Source organism: Podarcis raffonei, chromosome 16 (genome assembly GCF_027172205.1).
Source record: "Podarcis raffonei isolate rPodRaf1 chromosome 16, rPodRaf1.pri, whole genome shotgun sequence".
NCBI lineage: Eukaryota > Metazoa > Chordata > Lepidosauria > Squamata > Lacertidae > Podarcis > Podarcis raffonei.
The window spans coordinates 3,330,108-3,350,891 of record NC_070617.1 but is presented as its reverse complement, the minus strand read 5'-3'; the positions used below and the strand labels follow the sequence as shown (position 1 = coordinate 3,350,891).

Sequence of the window (20,784 nt, the reverse complement as noted above, 5' to 3'; positions counted from 1 at the left end):
TGGTTGTTCTGCCCCTCCCTTGGCCTACGCCCTTGGTGGGGGCCAACCTAGCTACGCTAGTTCCCAGGATTCTTTTTTTGGGGAGGGATCATGTGCTTTTAATGTGTGGTGACAATAATGGATCGGCATAACAAGCTACAAGAATTTGCTGAAACGGCGCAGTTGACAAATAGCCTGAGAGGCAATTCAAAACAAAAAATTATGGGAAAGTGAGACAGATATAAGATATATGTTCAAAAATACAGTAAAGGTTCGCTATCTACACTAGCATTCGATTGACGTTGGAGAGAGACTGAGTTGAGAAATAAGACCAAGGGTACATATTGATATAGGAATGTATTAGATAAAATGAAAAGAAATATACAATAATAAGAGTACATTCATTTGTAAAAAAGGAATATACAATGGGATAGACAGGAAGTTGAAAGTGTTGGTATAGCTATGATTTTGGAATAGTTTTTTGCCCTTGTTTTTTCTTTCTTTCTTTTGGTATATAAACTTTGTATACATGTTGAAAATTATAGTATAATAAGCTTTGTGATATAATATGATGTTTACCAATGTAACATAAGAACTTCAATAAATAAATAAAATTCTAAAATAATAATATGTGTGTTGAGGATCTGAAAGAGAGCGATAGGCACGTCTAGTTCAGCGTTCCAGTTTCCCCAAATATTTCCCTCGGTTTGGACCTCCCCCCACACAGCTGCGCATGGAGGCAAGCCCCCTTCCTCCTCTTAACCCCCTAGCACATAGTGGCCCCCTGCTTTGCAACCAGAAACTTTGCCTGGCTTGGACGCCCCCCCCCCCAATATTTGTAATATTTACAACCATTGCTCTGATCCTATTTGCCCTGGGCCCCGGCCACCACTGAGATGTGGCCCCCAGCAGGTTCCTTGGGAGGCAATGCGGCCCTCAGGCTGGAAAAGATTCCCTGCCCCCGGGACAGAGGGAGGCTGACCTCACGCTTGGGGAGTGAAGGACTCCCTTTCTATCTCTCTGTCTCTCTCTCTCTCTCTCCACTTACAGATCGAGCTAAAGCGAAAAGCCCAGGCAGAGATCCCTGCCTGCTTCGAATTATTGAAGGAGTCTAAATTTAGGAGCTCGGCAGAGCCGCTGTTTAGCCGCTTGACTCAACGTTGCCCTGAATTATTAACTCCACTTTCTATCTGCCTGGTTGGGCTTGCCTGGTAGCCCACTAATAGATGCCTTTTAATTTGTGTCTGTCTCAACTCCAGGAGGATGAAGTTTCTCATTTTGGACAACGGGGAACCCCAGCTTTCCAAAAGGATGCTGGCTCCCTCTTGTGGAGCATCCTCCAGCTGCAGCCCTGAAGAGGAAAAGGGCTGCCGCGGCGGACGTGGGAAGCTGCCTCATAACACAACTCAGATGGTAGCTCAGTATTGTCTACACTGACTGGCAGAAGCTCTGCAGGGTTGGGATGCCAGGGACCAGGCTTAGGATGTTCTGCGTGCAAAGCAGATGTTGTTGTTTAGTCATTTAGTCGTGTCCGCCTCTTCGTGACCCCCTGGACCAGAGCACGCCAGGCCCTCCTGTCTTCCACTGCCTCCCGCAGTTTAGTCAAACTCATGCTGGTAGCTTCCAGAACACTGTCCCACCATCTTGTCCTCTGTCGTCCCCTTCTCCTTGCACCCTTCATCTTTCCCAACATCAGGGTCTTTTCCAGGGAGTCTTCTCTTCTCATGAGGTGGCCAAAGTCTTGGAGCCTCAGCTTCAGGATCTGTCCTTCTAGTGAGCACTCAGGGCTGATTTCCTTCAGAATGGAGAGGTTGGATCTTCTTGCAGTCCATGGGACTCTCAAGAGTCTCCTCCAGCACCAGAATTCAAAAGCATCAATTCTCTGGCGATCAGCCTTCTTGATGGTCCAGCTCTCACTTCCATACATCACTACTGGGAAAACCAGAGCTTTCACTATACAGCCCTTTGTTGGCAAGGGGATGCCAAGATGCTCTGTCAATAAGTGGTGGGCCTTCCCCCTAAAACAACGCAAGATTCCAGTCCTCATGGTTCCAGACAAAGGGCTGGTTTAAAGAATTTGCCTGAGTCAGGCCACTTGTCCATCGATCTCAGAATTGCCTACACTCGCTAGCAGTTGTTCCCTGGGGTTTCAGGCAGCGCTACCTAGAGATGTCAGCTATTGAACCTGGGACCAACAGCTATGGCTGTTCCTTTGATGAAATTTCATTGAACCTTTTTTAAAAAAAATAAAATAAAATTGGGAGCACGCTTCCTGGTTACTCAAGGCAAAATCAGTAAACATCAGGCAAATTTTGCTAGTTTAGCTGCACACGCCTGCTGTAAGGAGAACTTGTGTTTGTATGTTTCAAGTTGACGTTGTTATACTGGGCAAACCTCCCTCAAATAGCAAACTCGGCTGTTCAGCACCGACAGAACTGGAGGCAAAATGGGGCCAGTGGGGAACCAGAGGAAAGTACTGGCGGTTGGGGCACTGCCCCACAAACTTCAGTATGTCCTCAGCCCCTGAGTGCCTTCCTGCTTACACCCAGCCCAGGGGGTGGCCTTCCTGCCAGCTTCCTCCACCTGAGTCTCATTGTTGTCCTTGTAGAACTCAGCAGGGAGGACAGGCACAAAAGTAGAATTAGTTAGCTCTGCCTGTCATTGGCTCTGGCGCCCCCTGCTGTTGGTCTCCTGGCCATCTCCCCTACCAGTTGCAACAAACACAAACCAATACAGTGGTACCTCGGGTTAAGAACTTAATTCGTTCTGGAGGTCCGTTCTTAACCTGAAACTGTTCTTAACCTGAGGTACCACTTTAGCTAATGGGGCTTCCTGCTGCCGCCACACGATTTCTGTTCTCATCCTTAACCTGTACTAAATTCTTAACCTGAGGTACTATTTCTGGGTTAGCGGAGTCTGTAACCTGAAGCACCTGTAACCCCAGGTACCACTGTACTTATGCATTGCCGTCTCATCCCCATGGCCACGTTTCCAAATGCACAGGCAGGTCACTACTTGCAACCTTTCCCCAGTCTCTAGAGAATAGTGACTCATGCTGAGAGACAACCAATACCCTCCTCTGAGGGCCACTAAACACAGCATCTCTGAATCAGAACTGACATAACCAGGTGGGCATACCCGGTCTGGAAGGGACCAAGGCTAGAATGAGGAAATCACACAGAGACACAGCGAGCAGCCTCCTCTCTCTCTCGGAAGCTGCTTTGAAGCTGAACTGCTTTGGGGTGGGGTTCTCTACTAATAATTTATTTCAGGGTTCTTGAATCATCACAAATCAAGATCCGTGATGTAAAGATGCTTGAACTGTTTCTTTTGGGGCGTTCTTTGGGGGTGTATATTAATGGATTATGCTTTATGTACATATTCTTATATTTCACTGTTCCCTGGGTGGTACATAACTGAATGCAAAACAGAAGGCTTGAGAAATCTTGAGTTTGGCTGTGGGTAGTTGCATAATTTCTGGTCTCCCTTTTGCCCTGAACAATAATACATAAGTGTTGCATCGAGGATGGATCATTAAGCTTGGAGTGATGTCTCTCTTCTCATTCCCCACCTGGCTGAAATGCTTCAACTGGGTGGCAACAGGGTGGCAAATGCAGCCGGAGTATGTTCCAAGGCCGCTTCTTCATGGCGCTGTCGGTCTGAAGATATTTATAAAAGCTTCTTTCTTTTCTCAGACAAATCAAAGGCAGCAGAGCCAGTGATTAAATGCAGAAATATGCGGAGGTAAAGATGGCAAAGTGGGTGTCTCTCTGAGGAGGGAGTTATGCTCAGAGGATAAGCACTCTGCATACATGCTCAGAGGCATTTTGGCCTGAGGTCGGAGGGGGGGTGGAGACTAGTCTGCTGGGCACTCTGCACATGCATCAGAGACATCTTGACCTCAGGTTACTTTAACTCATCTGGTCTGTGCATTTAGCCCAGAGGTCATGGTTAAATCTCTTTCTCCTGAGGGGAACATGATCTCTACATGCTCACAGAGGCACCTGGACCTGAGGTTATTAAAACAAACCTGACTTACTCAGAGGACAAGCCCTCTGTACATGCTCAGATCCACTTTGGCCTGACCTCTTTTTATTTTTTAAACCACTAACTCTGCTGCCTGGAAACAAACACTCTACATGGGCTTAGAGGCACCATTAGTAGTAGTAGTAGTAGTAGTAATAATAATAATAATAATAATAATAATAATAATAATTTATTATTTATACCCCGCCCACCTGGCTGGGTTTCCCCAGCCACTCTGGGCGGCTTCCAACAAAACACTAAAGTACAATAACCTATTAAACATTAAAAGCTTCCCTAAACAGGGCTGCCTTCAGATGTCTTCTAAAAGTTTGGTAGTTATTTTTCTCTTTGACATCTGATGGGAGGGTGTTCCACAGGGTGGGCGCCACCACCGAGAAGGCCCTCTGCCTGATTCCCTGTAACTTGGCTTCTCGCAGTGAGGGAACCGCCAGAAGGCCCTCGGAGCTGGACCTCAGTGTCCAGGCAGAACAATGGGGGTGGAGACGCTCCTTCAGGTCTACTGGACCAAGGCCATTTAGGGCTTGAAAGGTCAGCACCAACACTTTGAATTGTGCTCGGAAACGTACTTGGAGCCAATGCAGATCTCTCAGGACCGGTGTTATGTGGTCCCAGCGGCCGCTCCCAGTCCCCAGTCTAGCTGCCGCATTCTGGATTAATTGCAGTTTCCGGGTCACCTTCAAAGGTAGCCCCATGTAGAGCGCATTGCAGTAGTCCAAGCGGGAGATAACCAGAGCATGCACCATTCTGGTGAGACAGTCCGTGGGCAGGGAGGGTTGCATCCTGCGTACCAGATGGAGCTGGTAGACAGCTGCCCTGGACACATTTACTTTTAACAATTTGGTCTTGCATTTAGCCCAGAGGTCATGGTTAAATCGCCTTTTCCTGATGGGAACATGATCTCTGGATGCTCACAGAGGCACCTGGACCTGAGGTTATTCAAACAAACTTGACTTCCTCAGAGGACAAGCCCTCTCTCCACCCTCAGATCCACTTTGGCCTGAGCACTTTTTATTTTTTAAACCACTAACTCTGCTGCCTGGAAACGAACACTCTGCACGGGCTCAGAGGCACCTTGACCCGATGTAAGGCACTCTGTAAACCCTAAGTAGCATTTGGCCAAGAAGTATTTTTTTAACTAGCACTCTGCACACGCACAGAGAGATGTTGTCATGAAAAAAATCTTGTCCTTCGGGGCAGGCGAATAAACACTCTGCGCATGCTCAGACACCTATTTCCTCAGGCGCCCGTTGGTTTTCCAATCCACTCTTACGATTTGATTGGCTCTCTTGCCAATTGATCCCTCCCGAGGTCATAACCGGCCGCTCTCTCATTGGCCCAACGAGCCCTTCGCTTATTTCTATTGGCTACAAAAGATGCCCGTCTAATTCGAACGTCTCGCCTCCCGCTCGTTTCCCCCCTCCTTGTTCTTTCGGCAGTCCTGTCACTCGTCGGACAAAGCCAAACCCGATTGGTCGGCTGAGACGCCGCCCGCCGCCTGGGACTCGGCTCCTGATTGGGCCAGAGGTCCGCCGCTCACGTCAGAGCGGGGGATGAGGCGGGGCCAAGCTTTAGAAAGGGGGCGGTGGAGGCGGCGGCCATTTTGGCTCTGCTGTGGAAGAGACGGGAGAGAGCGGCGAAGAGGGCGCCGAAGCAGGAGCGCCGGCCTCGCCTGGCCCCAGCGCCTCACCGTCTCGCCCGCCTGCCTCTAAGCCCAAGGCCCCGTCATGTCTGACACGCTTGGCGGCGGCGGCAACGCCCGTTCTGACGAGACAGGCGAGGAGAAACAGGTGAGGTCGGGGAGGGGGAGCGAGGAAGAGCTCTGTCTCTGGTGTGTGGGTCTGAGTCCTGATTGGTCCGCCGGCTCTCGAAGCTGCCTCCGATTGGTCGCTCCCGAGCGATGCTCGGCGCTCATTGGTTGGCGCCTTCCAGGCAGGTGCCCTTTCCGGTATTGGAGGCCGTTGGAACCATAGAGATTCATTCTGAACTTCCGGCTTTTTTCAGCACCCCCCCCCAACCTGGATTCTCTCTCATTTTGGCATCTCTGTGGTTAAAAAGCCACTATTTTTAATTATGCATTAAAGAAATGCATTTTTGACCTTGTAAAGGGAAGAGGGGATTTGTCCGTTGCTGGGAGCGCGTTGCCGTTAAGTCGACCAAAATGTCACAAAACTGTGCAAGCTTTTGGGTTTCCCAGATCTCTTCGTGAGCGTGCAAGCTTTTGTGAAAGGCAGGACTCTTCCTGCATATGGCTTTCCCGCTGAGGAGTTTTGAGGGGCTTCGCTTGCACGCTATTTTGTAACATTTTGACTGGCCTTGTTGTTTAGTCGCTTAGTCGTGTCCGCCTCTTCGTGACCCCCTGGACCAGAGCACGCCAGGCCCTCCTGTCTTCCATTGCCTCCCGCAGTTTGGTCAAACTCATGTTTGTAGCTTCGAGAACACTGTCCCACCATCTTGTCCTCTGTCGTCCCCTTCTCCTTGCGCCCTCCATCTTTCCCAACATCAGGGTCTTTTCCAGGGAATCTTCTCTTCTCATGAGCTGGCCTACTAAAAGTAAATGGGGACGTGGGTGGCGCTGTGGTCTAAACCCCTGAGCCTAGGACTTGCCGATCAGAAGGTCGGTGGTTCAAATCCCCATGACGGGGTGAGCTCCCGTTGCTCAGTCCCTGCTCCTGCCAAACTAGCAGTTCAAAAGCACATCAAAGTGCAAGTAGATAAATAGGTACCGCTCCGGCGGGAAGGTAAACGGCGTTTCTGTGCGCTGCTCTGGTTCTCCAGAAGCGGCTTAGTCATGCTGGCCACATGACCCAGAAGCTGTACGCCGCTCCCTCGGCCAGTAAAGTGAGATGAGCACCACAACCCCAGAGTCGGCCACGACTGGACCTAATGGTCAGGGATCCCTTTACCTTTACTAAAAGTAATGTTCACATGTGAGTAAGGAGCTCAGGAAAACTGTTGGTGCCCTGGTTAGCTTGGCATTGCCCTAAATATGCATTTTGACTGATTTTACATTTCAGTGGAAATCTAGTTCCATTTGAAACCGGAAGAACATAAGAGGAGGCTTGCTGGATCAGGCTGAGGACCCATCTAGTCCAGCATCCATTTCATACATTGGTCAACCAGATGCCTGCTACGGGGTACCCCCAAGCAGGGCTTGAGCACAAGAGCAACTCTCTCTCCCCTCCCATGGTTCCCAGCAACTCATCTTCAGAAGCATTGCTGCATCTGAGTGCGAAGGCAGAGCCTTGCCATCATGGCTAGTAGCCACTAATATAGCCTTATTTTCCATAAGTTTCACTAAGGACTGGGATGGTGAGTGACTAGAAGAAATTCTTAGCTCTACATCTTGAAAAACGGGAATTGGTTCAGCTCTTAGAGAATCATGGGGTACAGATGCCATGCTCTTGAACTTGGATCATGGAGGGGGGACATATTTGAGCTAGGAACTGGGGAAGGGGAACAACTGTAAAGCTGGTTTTCAACCTTAGATGCTAGGAAACTGTGCGATACCCATTTGCAGACATGCTTTCTGTGAATTTCTGTTCCAACTGGCCAATCTTACTAGGACTGTGTTGCACAGCTACTGCGCCAATGCTGGTGGGTGTGAAATAGAATGGCGAGGCTTGTGGGACACGTCACTCATCATAGAACAGGAGTGGGAAACATCCCGATATTCTCAGAACACAGCCCCCATCATCCCTGCCAATTGACCATGTTGGCTGCTGGGAGTTGGAGTTCAAAACATATGGAAGATGTCAGGTTGAGAGAGAGGCTGCCCTACATGCATTTAAGACTAGGGCCTGGACAATTCAAATTCCCACTCAGCCTTGAAGCTCACTGTGTGACCTTGGAACATTCGCTTTCTTTCGGCCTAACTTAGTTCACAGGTCTGTTTAGGATAAAATGGGGAGAGGAGGACCATGTAGACACCTTGTACTCCTTGGAGGAAAAAGGGTGGCATAGAAGTACAGTCAATAAATAAATAGCTGATGGAGCTCAGATAAAATCAGCCCTTCATATTTCCAGGCAAGATTTCTCTCCTCCCCTTGCTCAAAATAATGTGGTTTCAAAATTAGCAAAGAGAATATAAAGTTATGGGTACGTCAAGAAGTAGGGCCACCATACATCTGGATTTCCCCTGACATTACCGGGATTTCAAAGGCGGAATTGACATCTGCAGGGAATTTCCTATCGGGAAGGATAATGAGATCAAATCCTTTGTGGTTCCAAGACAGTACATTTTCTGATATTTTACAAAGGATATTTACAAGCAGGAACATGTCAGGAGAAGGGTAACAAAGTTGGCATGGGACTTGGAGATCAAAATCCTATGAGGAAATGTAGAGGTGGAGTGGTTGGCCACGTTTAGCCTGGAGAATGCACCATTGAGAAATGCTACGGTAGCCATTTTCAAGCATTTAAAGGGACAAGTCCGAGAAGATGCAGCAAATTCATTTTCTGTTGCTCCAGGAAGGTAGTATCCCAGCAGGTTCAGAAAGGGGTTTTGGCTGAACAAAGTACTTCCTGGTGGAATGAGCTGTTGGATGGCAGATCAGTTTGCTTCGGACATTGGTAGGCTCTTACTCACTGGTGACTTGTTTAGATGCTGGGTGACCATCTATTAGGGCTCCTTCCAATACAGCTGCATCATTCAGAGTCTGAGACCACTGAACTGGGATGGCCTGCAATGTCTAATGTGCCTGGCCGTCATCCACCAAGGTCTGTGGCAGAAATCTTTAACTCCCAGCCCTGAGCTGGAGATTGTACCTGGGGGCTTTTGTGAGTCAATCATACACTCTACCCCCTAAGCTCTAGGCCCCTCTTTCTGCTTGTCACAGTTGGAGGCAGGGTGCTGGGGCTCAGACAAGCAGCTTGTCTGAGAGTATGCAAAGGAGTCTCTTGACAAAGGTGGAACAAGTCACCCATTTGAACCTGGCCCCTCTCATTTTCAACCGAGGACCCCTTTTCGTCCTTATGTGGTTAATTGGGATTTCTGCCTCCAAAGCCAGCCAGGCAGAGCTGAAGGGTGTGTGTGATCTCCCACCTGATGGGGCACATCAAGCTTGGGTTACTGGTTGCCCCAAATAAACGGCTCAGGACTGGTGTCTCTGCCAAGCTCAGATTGGCATGGGGAAAAGCTTTAGCAGAGCGACAGAATTTTAGGAAGCAAGAATCACCGGTGGGGCATCCGGTTTGGCATCGCCCAGATAAGTGATGTCTGTTGATCTCTGTTGACATGACTTTGCAGGGCTCTGCAAACATAATTAGGTTGGCTTCGGTGAGATCTAGGTTGTTTTGCTGCTTTTTGAAGAAGAACAATATTTATCAAGCTGAGGGTCTTGATCCTGTAAAGGTAAAGGACCCCTGACAGTTAAGTCCAGTCGCGAACGACCCTGGGGTTGCGGCACTCATCTCACTTTACTTGCCAAGGGAGCCGATGTTTGTCCACAGTTTTTCCAGGTCATGTGGCCAGCATGACTAAGCCGCTTCTGGCAAAACCAGAGCAGCACATGGACACGCCATATGCCTTCCCGCCAGAGTGGTACTTATTTATCTACTTGCACTTTTTGGGGTGCTTTCAAACTGCTAGTTGGCAGGAGCTGGGACCGAGCAACGGGAGCTCACCCTGTTGCAGGGATTTGAACCGCCGACCTTCCATTCGGCAAGCCCTAGGCTCAGTGGTTTAGACCACATCGCCACCCTTGTCCCCTTGATCCTGTACCTTCCTCTTAATTGTAATGGGATTTTTGAGTTCGTGGAGAAGCTTGAAAAAGTCCCAAGTTCTTCTCCTGAAGACATCCTGCAAGGCAGTGGAGGTTTAGGATCAGAGTTTTCCTTCTAGATGGACTCCCTCCCCAGGCTGATGAGCCACGTCTGCCCCTCACTTCCCTCTACAGCGCGAGCAGAAACCGGCTTCTTGACATTCGGACCCACTATTGGTCTTGCCGGCTAAGTCTTTCAGAGCCTGTATTCACATGCAGGGGAAGTCACTAACTCACAGGGTTTGAGACCCATCGACTATCCTCACCTTACCTGGTTTAGCTGGGCGGTTGAAGTTGCTTCCTGGGACGTGGCCTCTGTCACATGCCGACAGCTTCTTGGAGCCATAGGTGAGCTGAGTGCCGGGTGGGGACCGCCAAAGATGAACAACCTACCCCAGAAGGAACATGTGTCCCCCAGCCAGAGGTACCGCCGCTGCCCTAGCACAACTGTTCTTGTACTGTCTTTTACATTCTTGTTATTACAGTGGACGCTCAGGTTGCGAACGTGATCTGTGTGGGATGTGCGTTTGCAACGCGTGGGTTGCGATTCGGCGCTTCTGTGCATGTGCAAAGCTCAATTTAGCGCTTCTGCGCATGTGCGACTGTCGAAACCCGGAAGTAACCCGTTTCGGTACTTCCGGGTTTTGGCAGTCCACAACCCGAAAAAACGCAACCTGAAGCGGACGCAACATGAGGTATGACTGTACTACTGTATTAATTTATTTTTCTATTTACACAATAACATCATTACCAACTCTCCCTGAAGTACAGAGACAGCATTAAAGAAAAGTGCATTGGAAACAGGACTTGGAGTGATGCTGTGTTCTTATATTCTTTTTTAAAAAAAGAACCTTTTGTCAGCTTGAATCTGAGTCACAGAAGCTGCAATCCAAAGAGCAGAATTAGCTGCAGATTTATTTATAATGCATCTATACTAGCCGCTAGACCCAGTTCAAAAGTGGGAAAGGCAGCAGCCCTGCCCTGGAGGCTTAGTACTGAATGCTGCGCTGACGCACATCACCCCCCCACCCTGAGCGGAGGATCGCTTGCTGCGCTGACATAACAATACCAAAAGCCATTCTCCCTCATCCCACATAATTCCTCCACACAAGTATTATTTTCGCCCCATGTTTTGCCTTTCCTGTGTCATCCACTTTCCTGAGTCATCCACTTATTGTGAACGCTGCCCACAGATTCTGCTCTTAGCTACCGCCTGGCAATTTAACCATTCAAGCGTTCTGTCTTTCCCAGAGACGGAGTGTTTGCTTCCTCCTAATGCACAAGATAAAGAGGCTTTTTAAAAATAATAATAATAAAGATAGTACAGAGCATTCATAGAATCATAAAACTGTAGAGTTGGAAGCGGCCCCCATGTGCAAGAATTATAATTAATAATCCCTGATGGGTGGTCATCCAGCCTCTGCTTAAAAACCTCCAATGAAGGTAAGTTTTTCATCTTCCCAGGCAGTCCACTCCGCTGTCAAGCAGCTCTGTCAGAAAGTTATTCCTGCAGAGAGATTGCATGATGGGCTTTAAAAAAACAAAATAGCTGTGAAGGCCCGTCACCATTGGCTGAAATGCTGTGATGTCATGGAGTGCATCTGTCAGGCACAGGATATTGACAGGCCATGAAGAGAGCGAAATGTGATTTTGCTGCGGGCAGGCGCAGTGGAGAAATAGGAGTTCCTTAAAAGCTAGGAGGAACAAAGTAAATAAAGGTGGGCAGCTGTGGACTTGAGAGAAGGAAGGTTAAGTAAGGCAGGTGCCTGAGGAAAAGAGTGAGAGCAAGGCATGTAAAGGTGGGGTGGAGGAAGAACTGAACCCAGGCCAGGGAGGGCCTGTTGGCGGGAAGCTGTATAAACAGGGAAAGGGGTGTGTTGAATTTACATATGGATGAGTCTTGAGGGATAGACCTCTTGGCTGTGAGTTCTCTTGTTCAAACATTAAAATGATGAACTAAAACCTTGCCAACAAAGGTCCGTATAGTTAGAGCTCTGGTTTTCCCAGGAGTGATATATGGAAGTGAGAGCTGGACCATAAAGAAGGCTGATCGCCGAAGAATTGATGCTTTTGAATTATGGTGCTGGAGGAGATTCTTGAGAGTCCCATGGACTGCAAGAAGATCAAACCTCTCCATTCTGAAGGAAACCAGCCCTGAGTGCTCACTGGAAGGACAGATCCTGAAGCTGAGGCTCCAATACTTTGGCCACCTCATGAGAAGAGAAGACTCCCTGGAAAAGACCCTGATGTTGGGAAAGATGGAGGGCGCAAGGAGAAGGGGACGACAGAGGATGAGATGGTTGGACAGTGTTCTCGAAGCTACCAGCATGAGTTTGACCAAACTGTGGGAGGCAGTGGAAGACAGGAGTGCCTGGCGTGCTCTGGTCCAGGGGGTCACGAAGAGGCGGACACGACTAAACAACAAGAAAGCACCACAAAAGCAGGACTTCTGACCCTGCCTGCTCAGTGAGGGTTTAATGGCCGGTGATGGGATCTGAACTCTGACCCAGTGCTTCTTCCAGTGATCTCCGCTAGGAAGTGTGTGTCAGGAGAGCCTGAGGTGGCCTTCCAAAGTTTTTGCTGGGCTCCGACATTCAAGTGCGGTTTTCCAACTTGGCGGCAGAGGCCCTTGAGCTGAGCTCAGCAGCTTCCAGCGCCGGGTGTGGAGGCTCCGAGCAAAGAGAGAACGGAACTTTGCCTGCAGACTTCTTGCCATGAGGATGAGCAAGAGAATGACTGGGATGAAAGCAGGGGACCTCTCAGAAATGCTTCTTAAGCAGTAAATAACCAGTGAGCACCTTGAGGACTAGAAACTTGGGTTGCTTTGTTTTATAACAGGTTCTTCTTCCTTCAAAAAACCACACACCTGGCCTTGTTGTGTTGCAGTGATGTAATATCCGTTGCCAAGGTTTGTGGATCCCACCTCCCTTGCATCAGTCGTTCGGGAGGTCGTTCTAGAATCGTAGAGTTGGAAGGGACCCAAAGGTCATCTAGTCCAACTCGCTCCAATGCGGGAATCTCAGCTAAATCATCCATGACAGGTGGCCATTCAACCTCTGCTTAAAAACCCCCAAGGAAGATCTAGATGTGTCTCTGCCAGTTCTGCATTTCAGTGTTCGTGGAAGGTGCCTCATCTCACACCTTCCAGCCCAAATCTATGGGAAACTTGATATTTAGCCTCACTACAATTGCCGGCTTGCCTCACACATCTCTAGCATAGTAGTTAAGGCTGGCTTCTTTCCAAGCGGAACGGCTTCTAGCCTGCCGGCAGAGAAACCTGGGTCTCCCCGACCCCTCCTGGGTTTACAGACCTGGCTTGTACCGTCTCCTCCTCGGGTCAATAAGAGAGCTGGGGTGTAACTTCTCTTTTTTCCTTTTAGACTGTGCAGTTGTGATTTATTTCCATCCCAAAGCCTCCTGACAGGTAGCAGCAGATTTCCCAAAAGTGTTCCCTCCCTTCCCGCCCCCCACTCCCAATTAAAACTGAGGCGCAGTGGCGTGTATTTTCCTAAAGATGTTAGAATGAGCTGGGTTTACGGGACAAGGGCAGTGCATTCGGGAGCATGGCTGCCCTCTGGCACATGCTGGTCTGAAAATAGTCGGATGTTCCAGATGGTGCTCGTGACTCAACAAAGGGCATCTGGCCTGGAGGTTTATAATGGAACAGGGACTCAGCGGAAGTCAATAAAGGCTGAACCTACCTCTCTCCCCATCTCTCTTTCATGCTTGCTCATATCTGCACACACACACACACACACACACACACACACACACACACACACAGTCTCTCTCTCTCTCTCTCTCTCTCTTCCTTTAATGGAGCAAAGCAAAAACTAGCATTGCCCCTATATTACTCCTTTATATCCTGGCATTGTTACTGTCAATCAGATTTCTTACCTGCATGAGGTCCTAGGTCGAGTTGTAACCATTAAAAAATATATTATAACAATTAAAATTAATGTATGCCCAACTTTCCTCGAAAGGAGGTCAGGGTTACATACATCTTTATTTTGACAATTTAGATACCACTTGGATTAAACACAAAACTCGCAGCACAGATTAAAACACCTTAGCTAAACCACAAATACTGTTGTTGCTATTGTAGTAAATACTGTTGTTGCTATTGTAGTAATAACAGTAAGGGTGTTTTATATATGCTGTTGTGTTGTGTTGTGTTGTGTTGTTTTGTTATGTCATTGTGAAATCGTTTTTGCACTGTTTGGTTTTTGAAATGCATTCGTTTTCTTGTGGTAAGCCACTGTGAACGTGACTTTTTGTTTGTATGAGAAATAAAATGAATGAATGAAGGAGGTGAGGGTTAATTTAACTTAACTCAAAGGATGAAAATCTCAGCAACTTAGAAGGTCCACCTTTTTCCTCGCAATGACCCTGTTCGCTAGGTTAGGCTGAAAGGGCGTGACTGACACCAAGGTGAACATTAAGGCAGGGCAAGGATCTGGAACAAGCTCTATATAAGCCCCGGGGCCCTGCTCTCCTGCTGCAACTGGTCCCAGGATGATTCCTATATTTGGCAAGCGTTGGGGGGCACCCATCTTTTGGGCCAGCTGGACTCCCAAATCAAATGTAACTGCTCTGAGAAATGAATTGGCATTGAGACGAGGGGAGCAAACAATCAGCAGGAGAAACATGCGTTCTCTTCCCCGTCTGCAAGAGAAGCTGGTTTGCCGATTGGAAACGTCTGCTCTTCCCAGCGCACACCTCTCCTTGCCCAAGCAAATAGCCCCCTTCCCCTTGTTCACCTTTCACAGGCGCAGGTGTGGACGGTGGTTCGCCCCAACCTGGAGTCCCCACTTCAAAAGCGCACTTTTTGCTTTTCAGGGAAGCGCTGCTCACAGTCAGAGAGGAGCCAAAGCAGTTCTGTTTGCTCAAACGGCTGGGTTTCATTGCTTGCGGGTTTTTCTTTCTTTCAGGACTCACAGGAGAAGGAAGCGGTCATCCCCGAGAGAGCGGAGGAGGCAAAACTCAAAGCCAAATACCCCAGTTTAGGACTCCAGAAACCCGGCGGCTCCGACTTCCTAATGAAAAGACTCCAGAAGGGGGTATGTGTGCCGAGAGGGAGAGAGTTCAATTCTGACAGCTTACAGCGCGGCTGCAAAGGGCTAGAGCAGGGGCAGTGGAGAACATTAATAATAACAATAATAACAATAGCGATAAAAGATCAAACATTAAAAGCTTCCCTAAACAGGGCTGCCTTCAGATGTCTTCTAAAAGTCAGATAGTTGTTTATCTCTTTGACATCTGACGGGAGGGCTTTCCACAGGGTGGGCGCCACCACTTAGAAGGCCTTCTGCCTGGTTCCCTGTAGCTTTGCTTCTCGCAAGGAGGGAACCGCCAGAAGGCCCTCGGAGCTGGACCTCAGTGGGCTGAACGATGGGGGTGGAGATGCTCCTTCAGGTATACTGGGCCAAGGCTGTTTAGGGCTTTAAAGGTCAGCACCAGAACTTTGAATTGTGCTCGGAAACGTACTGGGAGCCAACGTAGGTCTTTCAGTACCGTGTTATATGGTCTCGGCCGCTCCCAGTCACTAGTCTAGCTGCCGCATTCTGGATTAGTTATAGTTTCTGGGTCACCTTCAAAGGTAGCCCCAGATTTTAAACATACACATTTGTCTCTCCCGCTTTTCAGCAAAAGTACTTCGACTCCGGGGATTACAACATGGCGAAGGCCAAGATCAAGAACAAGCAGCTGCCAACCGCAGGGACCGACAAGAACTTGGTGACGGGAGACCACATCCCGACGCCGCAAGATCTCCCGCAGAGGAAATCCTCCCTCGTGACCAGCAAGCTGGCAGGGTAACCTGCGCCCCTCCGCCTCCCGATGAGTTTTCTTCTTTTTTTTTCCTTTTGGGGTTTTTTTGATTTATTTTTATTATGTATATTTTTTTTTTGGTCAGATGGATTGAACTTTGCTGTATCATAAGGCTGGGATAATTCAGGACTCGTTTTAGCCGTCGGAAATATTTATACAAATCCCCAAGCAGGAGCCTGGCACGTGGACGTGGTTTATTCTTTGCAGTTCTGATCTGATGTCCTTTCCTCCCCGCCCTCCGTTCTCTTGATGGGCACTGAAAACAGGTTCTTAAATTTCGCTCACCCGCCAGGATGAGTTAAGAACCTCACTTTCAAGTGGGGTGGAGGGGGGTGTCCTGCCGGGCCAAAGCCAGATTTTTCTATGCTGCTGTTGCTTGTTCCTGCGACGCTGCGGAAGGCCAGTGGAATAGCACCAGCCCCACCTGTGAGTATCCCCCTGCTGTGAACTCTGAAAGCGAGATCCGGAACTGCCAGTGGCGTCGGAGAAAGCCTAAGAGCAGGATCATAATTAAGAATAACACTAAGCGTTTTTATATAACATGTCCAGGTGCACACAGCCATTGTGGCAACAGCCCTATGAAGGTAGTCCAGGATGCTTGCCCCCACGTGGCAGGTGGTGAGCCAGGGCCTTGCGGCCGAGAGAGACAAGCTATTTACAGGGGGTGAGATTAGAACTGGGGGCTGCTTGAGACACGGCACAGTTTCTTGAGCCTCATCGCTCTGCCAGCTGTCATAAGAAGAACCCTGCTGGTTTTTAGACCAAGGATTCAGCTAGTTCCGCATGTTGTTTCCCTCTGGGGTCTAAAGCATCATGGCTCCGGTGTTCTGAGCCCAACACCTGGCACGTCCGAGGGTGCCATTCAGCATCCCTCCTAGCAGGGGCTGATGGGAATTGTAGTTCAAGACATCTAGAGAGGGCTCTAGGTTGGGGAAGGGCTGGTTCCAACAGGATTTTTTGTTTCATTTCAATATTTTCTAAGCTAAGATGGCAAAAGCTGGATGGGCTTTGGTCCGTGACCTTGTGGGTGAGCTAGGCTGCTCAAAGTCTCCACGCAGCGGGTTTTGGTGGACACTGTGTCTCTTTGGCAAACCGGGGAGGGGCAGGAGGCAGGCATCTTTGCACGGAGCTCCACCTCCCACCCCAAAGGCTGCCTGAGCCGACTTTTGGCCCAATGTGGCTCTTAAGGGGTAGACGGTCCGTTCTCAACTTACAGAGGATCCGGGGTGCCGTGTTCATTTCAAAGCAAGAGTTTTGGAAAGCGTTTTTGTCAGACCAACTTTAGGTAGGTGTAAAGAACGTGGAGAGTTTTAAGTTTCACACGGCTCTTCAGCAAACAGGCAGGCCGCCACTGTCGCACAGGTCGGCATCTAGCTTTTCCTCGAGGGCCCTTTGACAGAGTGGCCGCCGGTGGCTCAAAGTCCCAGCACCCCACTCCCCAAATGGCTGTGTTTCCCCTCGTGGATTTTTTAAAAGCCACAACATGAAATTCTGTGCCAATGGAAGCAGAGGGTCGGTTATCTGGATCAGTCGAGGAAATTGTAGGGGCTACAGAGATGTTTGCTGCTTCTCAGTCCTGATTATTGGGAAGGAGAGATCTCAGCCGATCCAGCAGTGCTTGGCTTCTGACATTGCAGCAAAATATATTGCCCTTGTCCTTTTGAGGCTTAAGGACTAGGGCCTTGGCTTAGTTTGTAAACGGGTGCTGAAATCCTTGACCTACAGAGTTTCCCTCTCTATCGCTGCCCTCTACCAAACTGCAAGGTATTCTGTTCACGGGGTGTGATGCTGCCTTGTTTGGAAGTGACCTTGATTCCAATGTTGTTCTTGACAACTTTTAACTCTCTCCCCCTCCCCCCCCAAAAAAGCATTTAGAAAATGGACACAAATTCATCCCCAATGCAGTCGGTGAGCATAATAAAATAACTTTTATGCCTAAGGAAAGCAGGTCGGATTTCTATTTGAGAAAAGAGAATTGGTAAGAGAATCATGATCACTATAATGGAAATCTTTTAGCTTTGAATTCAAGCATCTGGGTCTCGTGTGACAAATTTGAGGGTTTTATTTGGCAGTGGCCATTTGGTTCCACAGACATCCATATACCTCGATGCTCAGCTCTGTTTGAACCTCCCAGGGTCTCGTTGTGTGAAAAACCTTTTCCTTAAAAAATATTGAGCTGAGTTCTGCCACTCTGCACCTCCAATCCCTTGACTCCCCCCCCAAAAAAAAATATTAATTGGATTTTCAAATTAACAAAATGCAGTGCCTTAAGTGGGATGAGCTACGGCCAAGTTAGCTTGACCTTAAGAGTTGGCTCGGCTTCTGGCGGACTTTGAAATGAAATCTCTCATCCTTTAGTTGATTTCCCACTGTCACCCACACTAAATCTCTGGTTCTCCACCCCCTCAACAAATTAGGATTTTATTGCCTCTTTGTGTTCAGGACATCCTTTGCCAAATAGGCCTTCCAGATGGGTCAAGACTACAAAGCCCATCCTCCCCAGCCAGCACAGCCTCATGGGAGTTGTAGTCCAAAACAGCCAGAGGGCAGCAGGTTGAGGACAGCTGGGTCAGGGAAACCAATCCTGTAGCAAGGAGCAAGTTTTTCCCGATGGCTGTCCTTGAGGCTTCTGGAATAATACTGCACACAGCAACTGGCAGAGCTGAACTTCTCCTCTAAAACAAAAAGAAAAAGCACAAAAGATTAATTTGCTGCTGCTGAAAAGATTTAAAAACAAAATCTAGCATATTGCCTCTCCCCCACCCATCTGTGTGGGTCCTCACAGCCTACAACAGAGTTTGTAATAATTAATTTGGCTCCATTTGTTACAGGGCTGTGAGGGCGAATGAGAAAGTAAAAAATGGCAGCAGGGGGAACCTCGGTCCTAGCTTGTCCTGGGCTTTGCCTTTCGATGACACCCGAGAAAGTTCTCTGCAGTTTCCATAGAATGAGACCCCCACCTGTTAAATGTTCTGCCTTCTTGAGTCGACAGCTCTTTGGTGGGGCAATGCTGCAAGAAAAACGCAGCAGAGTGTTTCTGTGAAGCCTCTTCCCCCTGTGACCTCTGGCAGCCTTGTCCCGCCTCCTCTCTTGGCTTGAGGGATTTCACCAAGCATTCCTTGCTAGTAATGCTGATCCTGTGGTCTTAGAAGGCTAGAAACTTCGGGAAAGCTGGAAGCCCTGCTCTGCTGCCAACGCCTGAAGTCCACGCTGCTCTGCATGTTTGAGCTGCCTGGTCCTCTGCATCACCGCCGAACTGGCGCCGAGATCCCAGAACCTCTGCAAGCCTGCATTTAAAAACATTTGTTTACCATGGTGCATCTCCTGGAGAAAACACACCCCACTACCCTTTCTCTGCTCCCAGGAGTTTTCTCCCTGCACTTCTGACACAGGAATGTGCCACTCCCATCTTTTGTCGTCCTCTGCCTCTGTCATTCTGGGCTGAGAAGAGAATTTGGGGCCGTCAGATGGGTTGGAGTACAGACAATGGGAGCAAAGGGCAATGTAAAAATTAAGATGGATGGCTTCACGTATTATTATTTTTAAAAATTGAGCGGTGACCATCCGAGTGTCTCTCTCTCTTATGTCTTTCCAAGAGGAGCTGGCAAGCCAAGGTGGCAGAGACTGGGCAAAATATCTGACGAATGATCTGACCGGTTGGACCTCCGACTTCCTCTCACTGTCTTGCCAGTTGATGCTTCAGGGGTTACAGGCCCAGCAGGGAAAACAAAGCCCACCTTGATTTGAGGGTAGTCGACACCAGCTCAAAATTGTCACAGTTGTCAGATGAGTGCAGAAAAAGGTGCCATCGGCAAGGCTTCGTTGGCTAGAAAGCCTGTGGGGTGTGCCTACCTTGGCACAAGCTGGTCAGTGAGGACGGAGGACTCTCGGGAGTGAGTTAGGCTCGTTTCCTCCGTGTTCAGGTATCTGTGTAGCCACTGCTCCTCCCTGGGTGGGACTGAAACGGCAGGGCATTTTAGAGCGGGTTGTGTTTGGCGGTTGGCTGTACTTGGAGGCAGGTTCTTGTTTCCTTCCCTTCTGCCCTTTCAAAAGACTTCTCCCCTCAAAGTTCGCTTCCGTTTCTCCCAGATGAACTACCGTACGGCAGGGGTGACGTAACACCCTCTTTTGGGGCTCGAGGGCCATTTGAGAGCCGTCGGGGGGCTGCAGGCCAGTGGCGATGGAAGGGCGTGTGGCCAGTACACACCCCAGAGCATCCTTGCAAACGGGCAGCGGTGGTAAATTGAGCTGGGGGCTGGGCTGTCCAAATCTGGCTCTTGGGCCATCTCTGGCCTGCAGGCTAACAGTTCACAACATGGATATATTTCTAGCCTCCGGTTCCTATACTTCCCCTCCCCCCGCCTCCCAGCCATACTGTAAATAGATGTGAATCATATATATATAAATATATATATATATACATACATACATATATATATATAATTTTTTTACATCATCTTCATCTCTATCTTCTGGTGTTTGCTTTTTTTCTAAAAAAATAAAAATAAAAATAGTCAAAAAGACGCATTCTAAAAAACATGCAAAAAGCGCACCACCCCATATCTGTCGCACATCACTGGCCCGCCTGTCAGCCGTTCCACTGAGGCCTCTGGTGCAGCCAAGATTTTGGAGTTTTGAAGCTGCTGCTTCTTGTAGCGGTGGGGGAGGTGGGTGTTGGCACCCTCCTTTTGTCCGGGTCCTGTTGGGCAATTGCAGATGACTGTGTTGTTGTTGTTGATGATGTAGAAAGAGGAAGGAAGGGAGAGTTGGGTGCGAAAGAGAATTAAAGAGAAAATGTGTGGAAATAAAGTAACCCTTGTCTCGACCCGTAGGTTTGAAGTTTGTGCTCTCTTAAAAGTACCTAAAAAGTACTTTGAAATGCCGTCCGGCTCGTGTCGACATGGACTTTTTGATTCCTGGTTCTCTCCTACGATGGCTGCAGCATTTGCTTCCATGGCATCCCAAACTTCGTTCTGTTACTTAGGTTTCCCTGCTCACAGTTTTAGGCAGCTAAGTTTCCAGCAGAGAGTCTCTCTGGTCCCTACCTGGAGATTGAACTGGGACGTTCTGCTTTGTCCCTGAGCCACAGCTCTTCCTTTAAAGGGGGAGTATTTCTTTATTTGGGACGCGGGTGGCGCTGTGGGTTAAACCACTGAGCCTGGGACTTGCC

The 20,784-nt window shown here is 48.8% G+C and overlaps 1 protein-coding gene across 1 annotated transcript; it reads left to right on the top strand.

Annotated features, from left to right (window-relative positions):
* The first annotated feature begins 5,609 nt into the window (after nt 1-5,609).
* ENSA (endosulfine alpha) lies at nt 5,610-15,788 on the top strand. The gene is made up of 3 exons (XM_053368289.1): nt 5,610-5,813; nt 14,717-14,845; nt 15,432-15,788. Exons 1-3 carry the CDS (start codon nt 5,751-5,753, stop codon nt 15,600-15,602), a joined length of 363 nt encoding a protein of 120 aa, XP_053224264.1. The 5' UTR covers nt 5,610-5,750; the 3' UTR covers nt 15,603-15,788.
* The last annotated feature ends 4,996 nt before the right edge of the window (nt 15,789-20,784 follow it).